The sequence below is a fragment of the Pollicipes pollicipes genome, unplaced genomic scaffold (genome assembly GCF_011947565.3).
Source record: "Pollicipes pollicipes isolate AB1234 unplaced genomic scaffold, Ppol_2.1 Scaffold_6686;HRSCAF=7923_pilon_pilon_pilon, whole genome shotgun sequence".
Classification (NCBI taxonomy): domain Eukaryota; kingdom Metazoa; phylum Arthropoda; class Thecostraca; order Pollicipedomorpha; family Pollicipedidae; genus Pollicipes; species Pollicipes pollicipes.
Window position 1 is genome coordinate 14167106 of NW_023596921.1, and position 18233 is coordinate 14185338.

The 18233-nt window shown below is 53.3% G+C and overlaps 1 protein-coding gene across 1 annotated transcript; it reads left to right on the forward strand.

Annotated features, from left to right (window-relative positions):
• Positions 1 to 1064: 1064 nt before the first annotated feature.
• On the forward strand, positions 1065 to 17828 carry LOC119107623 (uncharacterized). Its single transcript, XM_037231133.1, has 4 exons — positions 1065 to 1532; positions 11720 to 11887; positions 16742 to 16934; positions 17691 to 17828. Exons 1-3 carry the CDS (start codon positions 1088 to 1090, stop codon positions 16930 to 16932), a joined length of 804 nt encoding a protein of 267 aa, XP_037087028.1. The 5' UTR covers positions 1065 to 1087; the 3' UTR covers positions 16933 to 16934; positions 17691 to 17828.
• Positions 17829 to 18233: the final 405 nt, after the last annotated feature.

Below are 18233 nucleotides of genomic sequence, written 5' to 3' on the forward strand. Positions count from 1 at the left end.
TCAGGGCTCGCACAACAAGCACTGCTTAACATGAGCTCTGGTACCAGAAATTCATCCATTCGAAAGGCTTGGATTAAATCTGAAAAGTCTCGGGTCTATTCAAATTTCCGCGTCATGCTATTAACTTTGGACAGATTTCCGAGTCTCACCCCGTGACCTCTGCCCCGCTATGCCGCCACAAACTGCCTCCAACCTGACAGCGCGACCAGGCGCCCTTCGTGACCGTGCCTCCCGGCTGTGCCGGCAGGCATCAGCTGCGTGCTGCCGTTCGTCACGCTCCACATGTCGACGCTGGGCCTGACGGCCGACGAGCTGAGCTGGCTGCAGTTCGTGCTGCCGTTCGTCGGCTGCGCTGGCCCATTGCTGGGCGGCGCGCTGGCCGACCGCTGGGGCAGCTACCGGCCACTGCTGGTGGCGTCGCTGCTGGTCTGCGCCGCCGCCTACCCCTGCCTGATGCTGGTGCCGGCCGTGCGGGAGCCGGCGTCGCGACCCAGCCCGACGCTCTCCTTCCACTGCAACGACGAGGGCAGTGCGGTGGCTAGCGAGTGGTGCGGCGCCGCCTGCCAGCCGGGCGACGATGTGCTCCGCGTCTACTACCTGGAGCGGTGCTCGTTCGAGTGCGAGCCGGGGGTGACGCTGCCATCCGGTCTGCCGCACCTCTGCCTCGAAGCCGACAACAGCACCTTCTGCGAGGTGGTGGCCGACGTCGGCGACGGCCTGGTGGTGAACGCGTCGCTGCCGCGCGTCCTGCCGCGGCCCGAGCTGCGCCAGTGCTGGTATCCGCTGGTGGACCTGATGTCGCGCGGCGAGCGGTACCGTGGCCTCGCCTGCCGCAGCCCGCCCGGCTGCGGCGTGCGCTGCCAGCCGCGACAGCTCACCGCCCAGGACCTGCTCTTCACCGGAGAGCGGTGCGCGGAGGACCTCGGCGACCGACGGCTCACCTTCTGGCTGTACTTCGGCCTGCGCGCGCTGACCGAGCTGTGCCTGCCGCTGGCGCTGGTGTTGATCAACGCCACCGTGCTGCTGCTGCGCCGACGACACGACTCCGACTTCGGCTGGGAGTTCGTCTGGGGGGCTGCTCGGTCTCATGACGTTCGCGCCATTCTGCGGCTATCTGATCGACGTACACGGAAAGCTCTTCCACTACCTGGACTTCCGGCCCAGCTTTTACGTCTTCTGCGCGCTGATGTTGATCTGCGTGATTCTTGCGTCAGTGTTGCCAGTGCAGCCGCCGCCGACGCCGGGCGGCCGCTCCTACTCACGCCTGCTCGCCAAGAGTCTCGGCAACTTGGAGTTCTTCAGCGTGCTGTGCGTGCTGCTGCTGCTCGGCTCGCTCTGGGGCTTTCTCGAGGCGTTCCTGTACGCCCACCTGCAGGGCCTGGGTGGCACCCAACTGCAGAACGGCCTGAGCCTGGTGGCCGGCGCCCTGCTGCTGGTGCCCTTCCTGCTGAAGGCCGAGCCGCTCATAAACTACTGCGGACACCACCACATCTTCATCATCGCCTTCATCCTCTACATCGTCCGCTACGTCAGTGAGTACTTCCGTCGTGTGACTCCTGAGCCCGCTCTCAGCCCATCGGCTGCTCCGCCTCCCCCACCCGTTTATGGAATGCGGTTGTGTTGGGCGTGGTGCTTACACGACTGTGCTGCTCTCTGTGTGGCACGCCCACGCTCAGCTAACGAGCTTTGGATCTAAGCTCGGTGTTATTCCGCCGACCCACAATCAACTGGCTGGGGAAAGTGCATACTTCCAGCGCGCCCTACAAATCTGTTCAACTTGTCTAAACGTCTTTCGGCACGGCAATGATGAATGTCCTTTTTTGTGCTCTTTTCTCCGCCCCTTGCCCAACTGTGAATGCGATCCAATTAGAGATGCATTGCGTCGGACAGACAGCATGGGCACAGATGAGTTAAGTGCATGAAACCCTTCCTTCAATCTCGGCAAAGCAACACGACAGACGCCCAGGTCGCCTGCAATCAGCTGGTGTATTGCTCCCTGTACGGCAGTCATTTTCACTGACCTGCACACCTATGTCAGAAACCACGCAAGTGCGCATTCTGCAGTAGCGTTTCATTTGCCCGCGCTTGTCAGCGCGCCCGGGACAAGGCGTCATTTGCATAGTTCGGCTGACGATAAGCCTGGGGCGTGGAGGCGCTGTCACCGCCGGCCCGTTCCGCATGGTCGCCGGCTCATTCCATGTCGTAGAGCCGAACTATTGTGACCCACTAGAGCACGCACAGCCCGCAAATCATGGCTCATTAGGAGGGAAGGAGGATTATATATTGGTAGCGCTGTGTAGATTGCTAACGTGACGCCTTCGCCCGCGTGTCGTATCGACAGACTGGGCTCGACATCCGACCACGCAGAGTGTGTACTTTAGCGCCGACTAAGGTAGCTGTCCGGGGTTACACACGACCCAGTAATTGTGAAAGTCGCCGGCGTCGTGGAGGCTCTCGGATCGCCGAGCACGTGCATTGACGAAAAACGACAATATCCACGAAACCGATCGTTAGAGGAGAGGATCAGCCATGAATCCTAGAGCCCAGCAACACAACCCGGTGGTCACACGGGGCACAAGGACTTTTGTCACCGGAACTCGGGACCATGGAAAGTGAAGCTAGCTAGCACTGGGGCCATGGAAGGCAAAACCCGCAACTCGGCGAATCAGGGAGCGTGACGTCCACTGACATAGGTCAAGGTCACACTTGACCGGGAAGTCGATGGAAGGGGCTGAAAATGAGCTATCAGATTCAGTGGTAAAGTGACGAGGAAACGAGAAAAACTGACCGGTGCAATGACATTTATAGGAAGACGTGCCAATGAAAGCAGACCGGACTAATGACCAAAGCACAGCGATTAGACTGAACTGGAGAACAGTGCCCTACTGCATGAACAGGCGTGAACAAGGCATATAGCCTCTACTGAGGGCACACAATATCAGGGAGCAGAAACTCCCCTGGGAGTGAACGGGGCCGGAAGATAGGGACTTCAGTGGGAAAGGACGGAATGGGGAACAGCGTGTCAGTCGGAGGTAGTGGGATCAGGGAACGGGAATTTCGCCGTAAATAGACAGTATCAGGTATCAGAAACTCCGCTAAAACAGGTGGGTCCTTGAAAGATGGACTCACTGATAGACGGGACAATGATGGGACAGCACGTCCCAGGCTGGGACAGTGTGCCTATTGAGATGGGACAGGACCAAGGAACAGTGCCTTTATTAGGAGTGGATGGTCCCAATAAAGGCTGTATCGCCGGTATGAGAAAGCAGGGCTAGGAAACGTCGGCTTCATAAGTAGCAGATACACTAGGGTGGTTTCTCATTATAGCCTGACATGGGACTCTGGAGCAGGTGTGCGGAATCGTAGAACAATAACTCAAGCGCAAAATGTACGACAGCCTAAAACTGCCGCGTTGTAATGCTCCTAAAAGCATAACACTTGTGTGCATAGATATACAGGCGGTGTAAGGTTAACACTTTTAATCTCCGTTTCAAAAATCTTAGCTTTACGTGCGGGACTGTGCTTCACCCAGTAGACCTGAGGGATTGCTTTAAACCGCCCCACAATCTACTTCGAAGCTGACCGGGTACCATCTTCCGTCGACCAATCACAAGGTGTCAATCAGCAGCAGAGCAGCGCACAGTAGACTGTCTGAAGCAGGGCATCGAGCATCTTCACATGAACCTGACACCATGTTCTAGTCGTCAGTATTCTTGAGCACAGATACCATGATTGCGGTCACCTTAGGATGGTCAATGACAGCTGGACTGTGCGCAATATGTAAGAGTTTTGGGACGACGGAAAACAAATTTTCCTTGCCACATTACCACCATTCTGTAATCACACAGCAAAGACCCCCCCCCCCCCCCCCCCCCCCCCCCCCAGCTGCGTATTGAGATTTTACTTAACGTGCGCAAATTCCAACGTTTTAGGGCTAGAGAGATGGGATATTTACTTTTGAGTAAATTGGATAAAACAAAGCTGACAAAGTAAAATTCAATGCCTTATAGTCACCACTAATGTCGACCAACTGCACGATGTCTTACTCCAAACTTACTCCAAACTACGTGGTCAAGCCTAATTGTCGCGCATCCGCGTTCTACCTCCCCATGACGAACAACCTAATTTTCTGCGGCGAGTTTATCAGAAAGATAGATAAGCTAGAGCATAACCAACCAACGTCTTGCTACCACAATCTCTGTTACCAAAGCAACAGAGGAAACGAGCGAGCCGTGCCTACATGCCCCTCGTGGGTATGGCACGGGTCGCGTGTTCAGTACCAGATGCCAGTCCTGACTCAGCGCCGACCGTACTCCCTCGCCATTGTTCCTTGTAAGCAAGCAGTGCTGCCAAACGGCGCTGTAAGGAGAGTTGCCTGACTGCACGCCGCTGTTTGTTTGTCCTGGTAGGCGTGCTGTTGGGCCGCCGTGTTCAGGCCATGCGTCCAGAGGCTCATCTGGCAGCAGGACTGTGTGTCTGGGGTGTGCAACTGCGCCATGTCGCACAGCGTGTGACCTAGATGTGCAACTGCGCCACGTCGCGCAGGGTGTGACCGAGGTGTGCAGCTGCACCATGTCACACATCAAACAGTAAAACAGCCCCAGCAAACAGTCTCAGCAAACAAACTCCGGCGATTCGTTTTCGCTTTATTTTCTCACGTCGGTGAGGCCGTCACAAGCATTCAAATGAGCCTGCTGTGATTATTCAATTGGCGAACGCCTTGGCGCTGCCGTTTGTGCATACAGACCGAACGCCGTCCTGCTCAGTCCGTCTGTGGTCCTACCCAGCCGGTATAGGCCCGTCCGCGGTCCCGCCCAGCCGGTATAAGTCCGTCCGTGGTCCCGCCCAGCCGGTATAAGTCTGTCCGTGGTCCTGCCCAGCCGGTATAAGTCCGTCCGTGGTCCTGTCCAGCCGGTATAAGTCCGTCCGTGGTCCTACCCAGCCGGTATAGGCCCGTCCGCGGTCCCGCCCAGCCGGTATAAGTCCGTCCGTGGTCCTGCCCAGCCGGTATAAGTCCGTCCGTGGTCCTGTCCAGCCGGTATAAGTCCGTCCGTGGTCCTGTCCAGCCGGTATAGGTCCGTTGGTGGTCCTGCCCAGTCGGCATAAGTCCATCCGTGGTCACGCCTAGACGGTATATGTCCGTCGATGGTCCTGCCCAGCCGGCATAAGTCCGCTTGTGGTCCTTCCCAGCTGGTGAAGTCCGACTGAGCGTCGGTAAGCGAAAGATCGCCGACGCGCGGCCCCGCTCGGCGCGTGATGGGAGTACGGCTTTTCAGACATGGATGCTGGGTCCGTTCCAAGCCTTGAGTGTTTATCAGGAAGCGCATGGTTATGTGAAGTATGTAGTGTTCGTGTTCACACCACTGTTCGAGGACTGACGCTCCCTGGACGGCCGCCATCAGGCCGCACGACCGCCGTCGTCCCAGAATAGCAAGCTGAGCAACTCACCAACAACAGTCTTTGTGCCATAGGCGACGCATAAGCCGCACACAAACGTTTTGATGCCAGACGTGGCTTCGAGATTGTTTTCCGCGGTGATCAAGTTCTTGTGTTGAGGTTCCTCGTGCGGTCTTAGTGGGATGTGCGTAGCAAAAGAGTGCAGCTATCATTACAGCGACGTATCAAATCATAGGCTTTGACCCGCCAACAATTCGCGCTTGGCTGAAATGGGTAAAAAGTTACGACATACGCTCCTGATCATTTGGTATCTCTTCTTTTTCTTCTTTTGGCTGCAGCTTTTTTCTTTACCTTGTAATAATTCCACAAGGCTCAGCCATGGGGCAACCAAGCTTTCAAGGCACTTCCAGTACAGCAGTGCAGGTGCAGGTGGCACAGGGGCACGCGCCTCTACCCCATTAGGTTCTGAGGACCGCTTCGAGGAGCCCGAAGGTCGGAATTTACGCCTAAGGGCCCGATTTGATGGCCCGAAGAGCCTGAAAGGCCGGAGGTCGCATGCAGGGTCAGGGTTCGAGGAGGCCCAGAAAGCCTAGAGAGCCCACTGAATCCGACAACCAGGTGCCCGATTCTAAGGGTCTAGGGACACGAAGGGCTGGGCCAGGTGCGCTGGTCTCTTGGTCTTATCCAAGGGCACGGACTGCGGGGACGGGCCCTCAAATAACAGTCAGAGGGCCTTTACGCCGATCGGGGACCCCTGAGTCTAACTGGTCCTATGTGTAGGTCGGGCACCACCATCCAACGTTTCCAATTAATATGTATAGCGAACAGCGTGCCCTTGCCGCAATGCCGTAGGTAGTCGTCGACACGTACCTAGAGTGCTCGTACGCACCACTTAAAGGGAATGCTTCACATCTGAAGATATTGAAACAGCATCAAATGTGATGAAGCAAGCTCACTTATAGCTGCTGATATGTTTCTTAGTGGAAAAGACTGCTCCAGACAGCACGATTCGCTGTTTTAACAAATATGCTTCTCAATACGTCACGGTTTGATAACGTCGTCGTACCTTGCACGACGTTGATTGAGAGCCAATTGACGGCCGTTATACCTGGAAATGGCGCCTACGAATGCCAGATGTGAATGTCTCGTCAATTACGCTTTTTCTCGACCTTGGTCACCAGATGGATTATGGAATGGCGGAAATTGAATGACTTTATCATGACGTCATGAACGTCAATGAATGCCACAGATGACTTTGCCTCTGAAATGCCACAGAGACTTTGGAATGCTCACTCAGGCATATACCTTTCCTCATTTTCGCGGAGATGTAGCTCAGAAACTAGAGGGAATTAGGTTTCAAGAATGGCAATTTGGGAACAGCGCCGAAGGTGTTCAAGCAGGCTAGTTCAGTTTAAAAGCGCATATAAATGTGAAATACTCCTTTTAAGACTCGCCCGGGCGCGTCTCGCGTCCGGCTCGAGCGCGTCCATATCCTCGCGCTGGGCACGCCCATCCCACGCGCCCGTTCCCCGCGCCCATTCCTCGGTGGAGTCATTCCCCCGGTGGAAACATTCCCCGAATTTTGGTCCGATTACGAATAGGACACATTACACTCACACATTGTTACACATACTTACGTCAGTCTCCCCCCCCCCCCTCATCCCCCAGCGTCAGCCGGGTGATCATCCACTTCCGGTTAAAGCATATTATCATTGAGTGTACTAAATTTCAACAGCGGCGCAAACATATATAGACCTACTGCCGTAGGCTTATAAGGACAAAACGCCTCAAACAAATAAAGTGCAAAATGGAAAGTCGTTTTAGTTTGTGTGAGTTTATTAAAACTTTTTTGCCTGTACAGGGAAACATGATCTACCTGATATGGGCATAGAACGGGCATCTCCCCGGGCCGGGCGCCCGTGTCCCCTCCCCGCTCGTCAGGGGTCCTCTCTGGTGGGGATCTTCCTCCCGTGGGGATCCTCCGGGGCTCACGGGAAGGAGAGGGGGGACTTTGGGGAGAAGCAAGGACTTTCCGAACAGGGACGGCGAGGGGGGGGGGAGGGGCACGAACGGCAGCCGGAAGAAAACACCCCGTGGTGGGACAGACTGACCTTCAGCTCTCTCCCAGGAACAATAAGGTGCCCCCTAGTGTTCTTATCAAGGGGTCCCTTTCGCAGAAAAAAATAATGGGGCTCATTAGTGTTGAATAGAGTGGGTCGAAATCAGTAAACAAAAAAACGAACCAGGCTATCGCATGTTTTCCTAAGAGCGTTTCTTCTTTTGCAGAATAGACTGATGAAACAAATTACATAAAAGGTTTCAGCATGCGTACCAGCAAATTCAGCATCTCGAGAGCATGCACAGCAATGGCCCGGGTTGTAGTGTCCGCAGAAACCGAACGGCGTTGGCCACTGCAAGTAATGCAGATGGTGGTGCTGTGCGTGTAAGACCGACCGTCGTAAAAATGGTTTCGAATGCCTTTTAAAATTCATAGAAGTCATTCAAAGGATGAGGCCGGGTGCATCTTTTCTACTGCTTTGAGATTGTCCCCGGGACAGATAAACAGTTAAACAACACGAAGAAGAGAGAACTATTACTATGTTTCAGATTTTCGGTTCAATTCTACTTTGCGCTGCCGTAATGGCCAACCCGTTCTCATCATCAATCTGAAAATTGCACAGGTAAAATACACCCCCGGAATACCTCCGAAATGTGCAATTTGATAATCCTACAAAGTAATCCTACACATTCCTTCGAATGAATTTTCACTTTCGTTCTCCCGTTGACCACGGCTCAGTGTCAGCCGAGGGACCAACGCTGCGCGGCCTATGGAGACTACAATGTCTGACATCGAGTGTTTGCTTGCCAAGATTTGCAAGCGGGCAACTACGTTACATAAGTTGCATCATGTATCAATTCTGACTGAATGTTGAGCATTTCCAGACAAACATGGCTTGGCAGCGTTGGTGTCAAATTTGTTATTTGTTTTGATCTACATTCGCAGTGGTCCATATCTCTGTACAGCCCATGTAAACAAATTTGAAAGAGGCTTCTTAGTTCTATCGGTTTAGAAAGAGTCAACTGGATCATTGCAAAATGAACAGTGCCAGTGATTTATTTCACGCAGTCGTTTAATGCATGTTTGTTAATTATGAATTCAGGCGGAGTTGATCTTGCGGTAGCTTCTGGCTTCTATTCTAGTTATAGCAGGTAAAAATGAAAATATGAGAGGCAGAGCTCCTTCATTAACAACTAGACCATGTTCGGCTAATTTTTAGTGTGTGGGGGGGGGGGGCTGTGCAAGTAAGAACAACCGTTGTAAAATGGTTTTGAATGTATTCTAAAATTGATTTGGTGCCCTTTAAGATAAGGCTGGGCGCATCTTTTTCTACAACTTTGAAGCTCTTACCATCAGGGGCCCTTGTCAAGCCTGTGTCCCTCTCCCCTAACCAAGGCTCTGGCCACGCGCCTGTTCCAGCGTGGTGATGTTTTATCCCATGTGCCTTCCTTTACTGTTGGAGGCAAAACGTCGTTGGCAATATTGAATTTGGTCTAGGTTTCAGCTACCAGGAAGTTCGATTCGTTTTATTTTTCCTTTTGAAATTGGTTGCGGCTAGAAAGCCACCTTATTAGAATCTTGCTGTTCTGCTTGCTCTAGCGTATCCAGAAGTTCTTCGGTAGATCGCCCATGTTTTGCCTCCTTTGTGGAGAGGAGTCAGGGCATAAAATCACAGCCAGTGATCGATGTCACCACCAGACGTCACTCGATCACGTCAACAGCACGCCGTTTTCTGGTGCACGCGAGCCGTTTTTGTCCCAGGACCCCGGACGGCCTAATAGAGTTACAGTGCGACTTTTTGCCAACACAAGATTGATGCTGGTGTAGGACGGCACGGCTCGGCTGCGGCTGAGGGTTTGTCGCGTGTCGGTGTCGGTGAAGGCCTCGAGACCCCGGAGTCCTGCAGCATTGTCCAGTGTCACCCCTACCACAAACACATGCCCAGGATTACTAACGAGAGAGGGACGTGCCACATGCAGCTGAAGCAGAAAAAAAACGGACCGGGGTCGGGAGGCGTGGAAATAACGAATGACGAGGCGGAATGAACGCCACCGGAAGATGACCAATTTGGACGCGAATAACATATTACGGTCAATTTGGGAAGTGATTCACAAGACACAGCCACTCGGACCGTAATTTCACGACCCGTTGTAGCATCATTGCCGTGACCACGCCGTACGTTCGGTGTCAGGACCATGACCACACTCATAGCATGACAGGCTCAAAAAAGCATTCACCGTCATTATTATGTGATTGCGACTTTAGCGGGCGTCTCACATTTAGAGGAATGTTCAAAACATACCCTAGTGAAGCATTATGAACCTTACGGCTTATAACAATAAAGACACGCCTAATGATCGCGCTGGGTAGTTGCCACTGCAGGACAGTCGAGACATAATAGGGCGATCAATTTTCACGATTGATGAGTTCCAAATTACACTGTCAACGCCTTGTAACGGCGCTACGTTCTTCACCTGCGGTCGCAACCTGCTGTCGTCATGCCAGCCACCGTGAGCACTGGTGCGAAATAAAAGACTTTCTGATTGGCCCAGCGGGTAAGACATGTACCGGTTAGTTGGTTGGTTGCAGATTAAGCCAGTGCGCGACATGGATATGTCAATACTTACGTTCCCGAAGCCGAAGTGCGCATCGAAAACAGCGACTGTGGTGGGCGCCACAGAGATTAAAGTCGTAGCATAATGTTTCGTTGAATTCGCGGGGGTAAAAGTCTCATCTCGCATATCTTTTTGTCTTAGGAAGGAATGCATTTTTTCGTAGCATTTATTGCACAACACTTTGACACATGAGTGTTTTGTAAACATCACTGAATACACAGACTGGGAAAAGTAACGCGGATGGGATGTGTTGCTTGGACTGTAGTGAGCAGGAAGTCAACAAAGATTTTTCCCGCAGGGTCGGGAACTTCAAATTGCCACTATGGGCTAATCTAGACGGTTTTCGAGAAAATCTGTATCACTGATCAAAGCATACGCGTCTGATGTAACAATAAGTAAAAAGCGAAAAAAGGTGGGATAATGGAATCATGACTTCAAATGATGGAAACAAATCGAGGCAATGAAATGAGGCGAAGGGTTTGTGCAATGAACGAACACTTATGACGGAGCGAGCGCTCCCAGCGAGCAGGGCAGCTGCATTACTGAATCTTTAAAATGCCACATATCTATATGCACTTCACATGATATCGCGCCTGGCACAGCATAGCAAATCGTTGTGCACAAAGAAAAGGGTTTGCAAAACAGTCCCGTTACGCAAGCAAATGCAGATAGCCTTGGTGAAGTAATCTGATTACCCAACTGAAAAATATTTTATCTTAGAACGTCTTTTTATGTCATTACTTTATCATATCGCAGGTGCGTGGCTCAACTTCCTGCGATATCGGCCCTCCTACCAGCGTAGCGACGCCATATGACCCTTAATTGCGGAAGTGATTCACAAATCCCCAATGACATCCAAGAACCATGAAATATTCACATGCAATACATATACTACTTCAAAACCTTGAGGTACATACCTTTCGGGGAATGAATATCACTCCAGGGTTTTGTTGCTGCTTTACAGCTGTATCTAGCAGCGGACACCATTTTCCCTCTTGCCATTGCAAGAATCGTGTTCGAACCTTCCGTGGCGGCAGTCGGAAGACCATGTTTGGTGCATGAAGGCTTAGGCTGGCTTGGCTGGCTGCCAGCAACGGCGGACTTGTGCAGCTGAGGCCGTTTGGTTACGGAATCAATCTCTCGGGGGCTCTCCGTAGACGAACGTCGAGTCACGTGTGCACGCCAGGCGGGCATCGAATCACGTGTGCACCGTGCACCGACCGTGCAGCCGCGCTGGAGCTGACCCTGGCTGGCTTGCACTGCACCGCGGCGCAGGCCTGCGTCGCAGTTCCTGTGACCTTGACCTTGGCTGGCCTGCACCGTGGGCGCGGTCCTGTGACCGTGTCATCGCGCGCCGGCGGGTGGTCACCACATACGGCGCACTGGGTTCTGTCACAGCGGTGTGATATACCTTCTGCAGCTATGCTTTCCACTGTTGCACCACAGCCCTATGCACAGCCATCGCACCCCTAGCATGCATGTGAACCTGTACCAACGTGTGCATTTCACATATTATCCCGGTTTGTCATATCGTGTGCATTTCACACATCAGTTGTAAGCTGACCAAGATAAGCAGGAGGTCAGTGTGCGGTGCAGGGCTCCGGCGGCCGTGAGCGACCCTTACACGGTACGCGTGTGCGTGCTTCAGGCTACGCCTACATCATCGCGCCGTGGCTGGCGCTGGTGGCGGAGTCGCTGGAGATGTTCACACTGCACCTGGCCTGGATGGCGGCCGTCCTCTTCACCTCCGGCCAGAGCTCGCCCGCCATCGAGGCCACCACACAAGCCGTCATCACCGTCTGCCACTACGGCATAGGTCAGTGGATGGGGGATATCCCTGGAGGACGACAGACGGTCACCAACGTCTGCAACTGCAACATATGTCAGTGACGAGGGATGGCGCTGGAGGACGACAGACGGTCATCACCGTCTGCCACTGAGGCGTAGGTCAGTGAATGGGGATGTCGCTAGAAGACAGCCACAGACGGTAACTAACGTCTGCCAATGCGGCATGGGACAGTGGATTGGGGAAGCCATGCAGTGGCGAAGTAGTAGCTCCGTCGGGACCGGGCCCGGATTCCAAGCTGAAGGCCCGGGATCGAGTCCCGGCCGACGCCTTAGCTTCTGGCCTCTGGGAACAAAAGCCGGAGGGGGTCGCAGTGGCCTCTGGTGATACCCGGCTGCTGGTAGGCGGCTGCGCTCCGACCTGCTGGTAAACGGCTCCGCTCCGACCTGCTGGTTAGCGGCTCGGCTTCGACCTGATTGGTAAGCGGCTCCGTTCCGACCTGCCGGTAAACGTCTCCGTTCCGACCCTGCTGGTAAGCAGTTTCCGCTCCGACCTGCTGTAAGCGGCTCCGCTTTGACCTGCTGGGTAGGCGGCTTCCGCTTCGACCTGCTGGTAGCGGCTCGGCTCCGACCTGCTGGTTGGCAGTTCCGCCAAACCTGTTTGGTAAGTGGCCTTCGCTCCGACCGGCTGGTAAGCGGCTCCACTCCGACCTGCTGGTAAGCGGCTCTGCTATGACCTGCTGGTAGGGCGCTCCGCTTTGACCTGCTGGTAGGCGGATCCGCTCCTACCTGCTAATAAGCAGCTCGGCTCCGACCTGCTGGTAGCGGATCCGCTCTGACCTGCTGGTAAGGCGGCTCCGCTCCGACCTGCTGGTAAGCATTCCGCTCAAGCCTGCCGGTAAGTGGCTCCGCTTCGACCTACTGTAAGCGGCTCTGCTCCGACCTGCTGGTAAGCGGCTCGGCTCCGACCTGCTGGTAAGCAGGTCGCTCCAACCTGCTGATAAGTGGCTCCGCCTCGACCTGCTGGTAAGCGACTCCGTCCCGACCTGCTGATAACTGGGGCAGGTCGAACATCGGTTTAAGGCAACGTCAAAACTATATGAACCGGCTTCACTAACGAAAAGGCCCACGGAGGGCTCATAGCTCCGTTGCTAGCATACGCGCGCACTTAAGTCTCGCCGACAACTCGAACTTCACGAAATTTTCCACCCAAGAGGTCACCAGTTGCTGAACACGATGTTTATGGGACATGCGCATATGGTGCATGGATTCATGCCTCGCTTTGATGACCAGTGAGTGCTGGCCACCATTAGAGCACGCCGATAGCTTTTGTCCCTTTCATTGGCAAGTAATGGCAATTTGGGTTGCCAACTTACTGCTGATGTCTCCTTCTTGTCATCGCATTCGTCGTGTAGACCGTACAGCAAACGTTGGCTTTATATAATTTGGGCCCCAACATGACTCCGGGAATAAGTCTTCCAAATGGAAGGTTCACTTCTGAAATCTATTCGAGTCACATCCTCACGGCGACAACAGCTACATGGTCATGGTCACAACATCCATCAGCTGGGGACCATATGCGATCAGTGGTGGGGAAACAGAAGCTGTGAGCTCATAACAGCCCACATACAGCGGTCATATATTTTCGTTTGTTTGCTTTCCACATAAGGTGTCGGAATGCCGAGGATGCCCTCCGTGGTTTATATTTGAGCCGATTCGTCATAATCTGCAACCAATTCGGATGATATAGATTCGAATTGCATCAGCGTTCGAGGGGATATTTTCTTTCCACCTTGACACAAATACAGATGAGACAGACATCGACGCCGTCTGTCGGGAATATAGCACGGCTCTAGAGACTCTAATGCATATCATCGCCTATCAAACTCTGCCTACAGAATTTAACGATCTGAGCTATTTTTTGCCTTTATGACATCGACTCATTGTCTGTATACATTTACCCAAACCCCACGCATAACTTCCTACATTTTACCAAATTTGGGCTGTGAGGCGAGCACACAACCGTGCTGCGCCACAACTGGCCGAGGTTTCTGCCCCCAGTTACGTGGCGCCGCCCGGCTTTGCTGTGGCGGGCTCGTCGCTACGGGGCAGCTCAGCTCCCGAAGCTGCCTTGATCGCGGCCGCCGACCCCAGCACGGCCATAAGCAGGGCCATAACGGTACTCGGTCGGGGCAGAGTCCGGCAAGCCAGTCGCACCGGCTGGACGGCTCGGATCGCCCGCTCTCTGTCCGCGAGACGGCGGCCCTTCGCCCCGGAGGGTGTCAGGCATTGGATCAGCTGGCCTGCCTGTCATGTCTCAGTCCTTCGCTGTTCAGCCAATGTGATTGCTCTGTCTTGTGAGATCATTTCTTCTTTAAGTCATCAAGATGGAACGCATGTGCATTATGTTGCACATGCATGGATATGCATACGCTATGTTACCAGCGCGTACCAGTGCGTATGCTCACCGGTGCATGCTGTTGTTTGGCGTTCTAAGTTAGGACCACAGCACGCGAATTGTGAAATTGCGGAACGTACATATTCCTGAAATCGTCATGGGTAATCGTTGTCGGGCCAACCGTCCTACGCCAGAATCTATCACGCTTAGAAAGAGATGACCATGAGCTCGAAATATGTAGCAGCGCTCTCTCAATCGAAGGTGAAAAACTTACGTTTACTCCTGATGTTCTTCCTGGTTATTCAGCTGCTTTATTAGGCGATAATACTCAGCGGTTTTGAGTTAACAATAATGATGCGAAGGATTACGATAAGTGAAATTTAAAACCTACGAATAATCTAACAAAATTAAAGAGCTTCATGACCGCATTGTAAAACTGTGCTGTGCAAGTGAAGCGAACACCACAAGATAAACAGACGCCTGTGCTGAAAAAGATGAAAACTGTCTTTAAAAATGCTTCAAATTTGGTGATATTAAAGTAATCGTCACACATAATGAAATAAGTTCACTTAAAATTTTAGGTGTATTTTAGGCGGAAAAGAATGCTCTTAGCGAAAAAGAGTGCGACAAAACAATTGCTTAGCTAAGTACATATGGTCCTGGAAGCGTAATTGTATGATTACGTCATCGTACCTTGCACAAAACTGAAGAAGAGCCAATTGGCGGCTATATTTGGAAATCATATGCACGAACGTCAGATGTGAATGACTCGATCATTGCATTTTTATTGGCCTTGATCGCCGCATGGCTTATGGAATGACAGAATTTGAATGACGTTGTTATCATGTTATGTATACCGTGGGTGGCCTAAAATACTCTCCCCCGAAATAGTCTTCCCATCTTCGTGGAGATGTAGCTCAGATGCTAAGGGGGTTTATGTCTTAATATCAGGGCTGATAACTACACTGAATGATTTTCAAGATGGCTATTTCAGGCCAAAACCCCATACAGATGTACATAGAACACCCTTTTTAACACTATGGGACACGACCCCATAGCAACCCGACAAGCGACTGGTGCTGCTCGCTTGATGCAAACTCAAGGCTTTGGCCGGTAATTAACAATGGCACATTTGCCACCATTGCCGTGACGGCCGTTTCCTGCGGTTCCGTAAAATGCCCCCTGGTTTTTTTACCTCTACCTATTGTGACACAAGGCCTTAAAGGGATCGCTGCTTTTGTGTGATATACATCAATTCTATGTGTACCTGGATCCCCAAGTAAACTGGTGCTATATTTATCCTCTGTATCCAGCGTATCATCGCATAGGTATAGGTTCGTTTTCGTGCTGGTAATGCCTCCCATTACTTCAATGCAACAAACTCGCATACGTCATTTTGCAAGTACATATCTGATGCAAATCATGCCCCTTCTCGCACATACAACTGAGTTACATTGTTCGGTTATGTTTGGCATAGGTGGCAAAAACACGTTATACTGTTTATTCTTACATAGCCTACATCATTTGAGCATGTGCATGCATGCACATGACATCTGCGGAAATGTACACGATTTGCAAGACTTTTTCACGGGAAGCGGCTCCTGGCTGCTAGTTTTGAATCATGAAAGAGCTGGGGAATAATTTTTCATCAAGTCGGATATGAGAAAATTAGCACGGCACGTACTTGTGCTTCTTTAATGACTTCATGTGACAGGTACACCATCATTCCCGCGCATTGTTCTTACCGTAGGTGCAGAGGTGCGCACGAAACCCTCTTAAGGTCAACAGTGCCTTGATGTGAGTGCACTCATCTTTATGGTGCACGATAAAAACAACTGCGCGGTCGTGTGGGCGCCTGTGGTGGTGAAACGTCCGCCAAACATCCTTGTTACCGGGATCGCGAGCCGCCCACTTCCCAGCTCCGACAAACATTCCCTCTGCCGAGCTCGGAGTGCATGATTGTGTGTTTTGCTCTGGGTGTCAATCACCGGCGGCGACCCTGACTGCTGTGGGCTCGAGTTGGGCACGTCATCTGGCGCACCAACGGCATTATCCTGATTGATCCGGTTTCTGCTCGTCCGCGGTGTGGTACCGCTTGGCGCCGTCTGGTCTGGCGTCGCTGACCTGACCCACCAGACCAGACCATCCGTCTGGTGTCGTTGATCTGGTACCTGGCCGAACCTTTTCAACACAGGTCCCCGCATTGTGTGCGGACGGGTGATGCCCGCTGTGCTCACCCGGCTCGTTGGCCTCAAGTCCGGTCCCGGGGCTGGGGCGGTACGGTACCTGCTGATCTGACCCGTGTAACTTCAAGTTGCGGTCCCGGGCCAGGGCGGTACGGTACCTGCTGATCTGACCCGTGTGACCTTAGGCCGCGGTCTGGTGCTGGCGTGGTGGCAGTACTCGCTGATCCGACCCGCGTGACCTTGGTCGCGGTCTGGGGCTGGCGTGGTGAAGCACCCGCTGATCTGACCCGTGTGACCTCAGGTCGCGGTCTGGGGGCCGGCGTGGTGCGGTACCTGCTGCCGCTGACCTCCGGGTTCCTGCTGCTCTGCGCCGGCTCAGTGCTGGCGGCCCGCCTCCTCTGTGCTCTACATGCTCATCTACTACTGCTGCCGAACGCTGCCGCCCCGCCGGCACAGCTATGGAAGACACAAGCGGGAGATGTACAGCAGTAGCGGTGAGTGGCGCCACGTGCCGGCCGAGCCCACCTGATGCTCATGTCGGGTCCTGGACCCGATCCGGGAGACGCGGGAGCTCCCGGGGCTGCACAGCGAGGCGTCAGTGGTCCAAAAGTTGGAGGGCGAGGGGAGGAAAGCGGTATAAAACATTGAAGGTCACTTTGATTTGGAGCTCTAATTCTTTCCGCAGCTTGCTAAGCATGATCAACTTTTAAGATGTCAAACCTTATGAGTGGGGTCTGGGTCTGGCGTCCTTATGTGATGTTTGATTCGCTTGCTGATCGGTGCTTTTTCAACCCCCTTTTGGGCCTTACAACACTGGCACAGTACTTTTTTTCTATTCTGAAGTTCTGGGTCGGCGGGCAAGACTTGTTGCCGAGTCGGAACGCCAAAAATTAAAACTGAAATCCGCAAAAATACTTTGAGTTATCACTGCTCAGCTCACGTGAAGAGGTTTGCATGCATGCCATATGTGCCATTCCAACCACACACCAGTTCTCAAACTGGTATTACACATCAAGCACAGCAACAGGAGCTCATCACATTGGAACATAGGGGTGGTGAGTGTGTACATTTTGGGGATGGACATAATCCAGGGAGGTATTCCTTGGACACTGAGTTACCTTGTCGCTGCTGCTTCTTACGATGAAGTACGTCCTTTTTAAAATGTTTCACTCCAAGGATGTCATTCAGTCACTTGTCCATTGCCTGTACTAAGCGCCAGAGTCGTGTTCACACTGACTACTGTTCGACAGGCGCCATGCTGAACGGGACGTACGCGCCACTGAAGCAGCGCCACAATGGCGTCTGAGACGGCGCCCGAGCTCTCCAGCCGACCGGCAGAGCTCCCCAGCCGACGGGCAGAACTCCCCAGCTGACCGACAGAACTCCCCAGCCGACCGGCAGAGCTCCGCAGTTGACCGGTAGAGCTCCCCAGCCGACCGGCAGAATTCCCCAGCCGACCGGTAGAACTCCCCAGCCGACCGGCAGGACCCTGCAGCATATGGGTGAAGCTCCCGCCGACCGGCAGAACTCCCCAGCCGACCGGCAGAGCTCCGCAGCCGACCGGCAGAGCTCTGCAGCTAACCGGCAGAACTCTGCAGCTAACCGGCAGAACTCCCCAGCCGACCGGCAGAACCCTGCAGCATATCGGTGAAACTTCCCGCCGACCGGCAGAACTCACTAGCCGACCGGCAGAACTCCCCAGCCGACCGGCAGCGTTCCCCGCCGACGACAGAGCTCCGCAGACGCCGCTGTCCACGCAGTGAGTCATCAGGCAGCTTGTCGCCAGCTCTGTT

Excerpts from the sequence above, each read along its gene's own strand:
- LOC119107623 (XM_037231133.1), top strand. The coding sequence starts at position 1,088 with ATGACGTTCGCGCCATTCTGCGGCTATCTGATCGACGTACACGGAAAG. Across the intron at positions 1,533-11,719 it reads CTACATCGTCCGCTACGTCA|GCTACGCCTACATCATCGCG; the intron begins GTGAGTACTTCC and ends TGCGTGCTTCAG. Across the intron at positions 11,888-16,741 it reads CGTCTGCCACTACGGCATAG|GTCGCGGTCTGGGGGCCGGC; the intron begins GTCAGTGGATGG and ends GTGTGACCTCAG.